This window comes from Wasmannia auropunctata, unplaced genomic scaffold, assembly GCF_000956235.1.
Source record: "Wasmannia auropunctata unplaced genomic scaffold, wasmannia.A_1.0 LD335973.1, whole genome shotgun sequence".
NCBI lineage: Eukaryota > Metazoa > Arthropoda > Insecta > Hymenoptera > Formicidae > Wasmannia > Wasmannia auropunctata.
The window spans coordinates 66493-70039 of NW_012026917.1; the positions used below are offsets into that span (position 1 = coordinate 66493).

The following is a 3547-nucleotide window of genomic DNA, read 5'->3' on the forward strand; positions in this document are numbered from 1 at the left end:
CCGTTCGAGCAGATCTTCAAGGACGCGTATCACACGATACACCGCCTCGACACCAACAAGCTGCGGAATGTGTCCAAGTTCTTTGCACATTTACTGTTCACGGACTCCATATCGTGGAGCGTGCTGTCGTGCGTAAAACTGAACGAGGAGGACACCACGAGTTCCAACAGAATATTTATCAAGATCTTGTTTTAAGAGCTCTCGGAGTACATGGGTCTGGCAAAGCTGAACGAGCGGGTTAAAGACGTGACGTTGCAGGAGGTGTTCGAGGGGCTGTTCCCCAGAGACGATCCGAAGTACACACGTTTCGCGATCAACTTCTTCACGTCGATCGGCCTGGGCGGTTTGACGGATGACCTGAGGGAACACCTGAAGTCCCATCCAAAGCCGGCACCTGTGCCGACGTTGACCGGTACCAAGGAAGAGGACCCTTCAAGCTCTGATGAATCTACCAGTACGTCCAGCTCGACGACGACCGATTTTTCTTCGTCGTCGTCATCGGAGGACGAAGTTCCGGCAAAGAAGAAGAAAGGTAAGACGTCGAAGAGGGACAAATAAAACAAAATAGGAATTAATTGAGTAATAAAAAAAAATAAGTCTTTATTTATAAGTTATAATGTATGATAATTAGCTATTCTGACATTCTGTACAAATTATATTCTACGACTTGCATATTTTACAAATGCTTTAAGAGTTACGAATTAGCAGGAATTATAAATGAAGATACAATATTTATTCTACTTTGTATATTTAATATTCGATAAACGTTACATTAAGATTATACATACGCCCGTTTTTTATTATTTTTTTTTAGTTGACAACTTAATTATCTAGGAAAGTTATTTCTGTCGTCTTATCGTTTAATTACATTCTGTTACGTTTTAACATTTTCAGAAGATGATTAAATGCCCCTCGCAATTTAGCTAACAATTTTTTCCTATTTTTACAGTGCATTAAGGATGGCGATCCGGAAGATGGGCAGCGCGTGTCATTGTTTTTGTCAACACCACCAGTGCCTCGTGCCATCCCTGACAGTAAACACAAGATGACAACAATACCAAGAGCGCGCACGCTGCGAATGCGTGTACGGCATGCCGCCAGTGACTCGCATGTCGCACGGCTGATGACGGATGACGAGCCGCGTGACGCGTGATCGACTAAGGACTTTAGGGAGGTGCAATTGTTTTTTTTTTATTTTTATGAACTTATCAAACAATCTCGAGCAATCTATTGGTTTACTGTACTGTACTCTATTATTATGTATTGTTTTTTTGGGTAGAATATATTATTAATTGTTTGTTTGACGAAGTTGTGAAAAGAAGATTAAATCAGGACAACGAATAATATAGTAAGATTTACCGTAGATCATTATTTTGCTCATTTAAGTTAATCAGAGCTTGATCAAAGCTCGATAAAGCTGTGAAAAGTTTATTAATTGGAATTCATTATTTAAATACTCACAAAATGACAAAGTTTACTCGATTCCTGTTGTATTTCTGCATTCCGTCGTATACAATATGTTTGTAAAATCTGTGTTTCACAGATTGGATTATCTCGAAAGTACTTATTAATTATTAATAACGCAATATGATCGATAAAATTATCAAATTATTCTCAGAGAAAGCACTTTGTTATTTCAAAGACAAGAACTTTGGAAACTTGTGCTGTCATTTTAAAACAGGGTTTGAAAACTATATATATGACGATAAATTTCTCGCTCGTCTTCGAAAAGTGCGCGTACAAATCGAGGACAATAAAACTCGAGCTGGAGATCGAGCTGTGTCACATGCGTCACGAGTTTTTTAAAAAAAGCTCAGCCCAGTGGTTTTTTTTTATTTTATTGGGTTATATTAGGTTTTTTCGGGTGTTATGAGTTTTCATTTTTTTATAATTTACTAATGTGATTAAAGATTCACATTATGATTCATCCAAATTTATGGGATGTAAGTTCATCCCTCAAAATGAGAATATTAGAATAAAAACTTACATATTACCGTTCAACAGTGTAATTTGGTTATATTGGATTTTTTCGGGTTTATTTTTTCGACCGATTCTTCTTCGTCGTCGTCATCGGAGGACGAAGTTCCGGCAAAGAAGAAGAAAGGTCAGACGTCGAAGAGGGATAAATAAAACAAAATATGCATTAGCATTTGAAGTATAACAATTGGACATACTTAAATAATAAACTCGGATATGTATTATTGCTTTAATTAAATATACATATTATACTTTTTTTGTATAGTTGTGGCCTACCGTTTTGCTGCGAAAAAACTTGTTAGATCAAACAAAATAACATGTCTCGTGATTTGAAGTTTCGTAATTAATTGTGCTAATTATCTCTTTTGGCTGTTTCTTGTACGATATATGATTTGATTCCACATTTTGTTTGTTTGATATAACGTCTTTATCTCTTTTGCACGAAAACACGAATGCCACAGAATTTTTTTTCAATTGAACTTGTTCATGAAATAGTTTGAAACACTCGTTGACTTGCTCCTTCGTTTTGTGATTTTCTTCCAAAAGCAGGGTCCATATTTTTATATCTCCAGTGATTAATATACCAACTGGCCCTCTTTCCTGGTTTTCTTCGAACGCGTCAGTTTGTGGGCATATTTTTGTACGTATGTTATTTACTTCCGTCAAATATAGAAATATCTTCTCTGCTGCAAAAAAAGAAATAAATGTTAATATGGACATACCCAAAAAATAATCGGATATGTATTATTACAAATTTTAATTATAAATATACATATTATACCTTTCCGACAGAGCTTCTCGCCATTCGTTTCCCATTATAGAATTCATCTGATCATAAAATATAAGAAAAACCGTTTGATGTGTAATTACAGATGTTTTAAAGTTGATGATTGTGTTAAGAATTTCCCGATAGGTTGGTGCTTCTTGTGTTACGCTGTTGAACGGCAATATATACGTTTTTACGCTGATATTCTTATTTTCAGGGATGAACATACATCCTATAAATTCGGATGGATCAGAATCTGAATTCACAATCACATTATCATTATACAAAACGGTGATGTCATATTTTGTAGATCGTAAATTCTCCATATTTTCTGAAATAAAAAAAGATTGGTTTTAGAGCTTTTTATTATTTGATACTTATTTGTAACAGATAGAATATAAAAAAATTTATTATAAAATATTTACCTTCTAGATTGAATACATTTGACGAAAAAAATAAACTAAAAATTGGTTTGATTGGTACGTTTTTAACTTGTTCTAAAGTTTGGCAAGTGATAAGCTGCTTAACACAATAAGGCCTGGATCTTCTTGAAATTTCCTTTTTCGCAACATTGTTCCAGAAGCTGAAAATAATAATTTCACTCAAATTTATGTTTTGGTGTTTTATCGATGCGCGTTAGTCGGATTATCGATTCTCGAGTCCGGGGTAGGTGAAGTGACTGATTAAAAAAAAGAATCTTTGTCTCCACGTTAAAGTCTTTTATTCCGACTCGCGTGACTCTCTCTGCGACTGTACAATTGCCTGTCCTCTACACGACTCTCCGTCCTCTGACCTTCTTCGGAT

The 3547-nt window shown here is 35.4% G+C and overlaps 1 protein-coding gene and 1 pseudogene across 2 annotated transcripts; one reads left to right on the forward strand and one right to left on the reverse strand.

Annotated features, from left to right (window-relative positions):
- LOC105454897 overlaps nt 1-2553 on the forward strand; it is a 4160-nt pseudogene extending 1607 nt beyond the window's left edge.
- On the reverse strand, nt 2193-3541 carry LOC105454846. Of its 2 annotated transcripts, XM_011697756.1 has the most exons (3): nt 3169-3541; nt 2759-3074; nt 2193-2663 (listed from the first exon to the last, which is right to left on the reverse strand). In XM_011697756.1, exons 2-3 carry the CDS (start codon nt 3067-3069, stop codon nt 2627-2629), a joined length of 348 nt encoding a protein of 115 aa, XP_011696058.1. In that variant the 5' UTR covers nt 3070-3074; nt 3169-3541; the 3' UTR covers nt 2193-2626. The 2 variants fall into 2 exon arrangements, with proteins under 2 accessions (XP_011696058.1, XP_011696059.1); XM_011697757.1 differs by lacking the exon at nt 3169-3541 and having other exon boundaries at nt 2759-3084.
- Nucleotides 3542-3547: the final 6 nt, after the last annotated feature.

What these genes read in the sequence shown, in the direction of transcription:
- LOC105454846 (XM_011697756.1), bottom strand. Translation starts at nt 3,069, where the DNA reads ATGGAGAATTTACGATCTACAAAATATGACATCACCGTTTTGTATAAT. An exon ending in CGAGAAGCTCTGTCGGAAAG is followed by an intron (nt 2,664 to 2,758) that starts GTATAATATGTA and finishes CTTTTTTTGCAG; the next exon opens with CAGAGAAGATATTTCTATAT.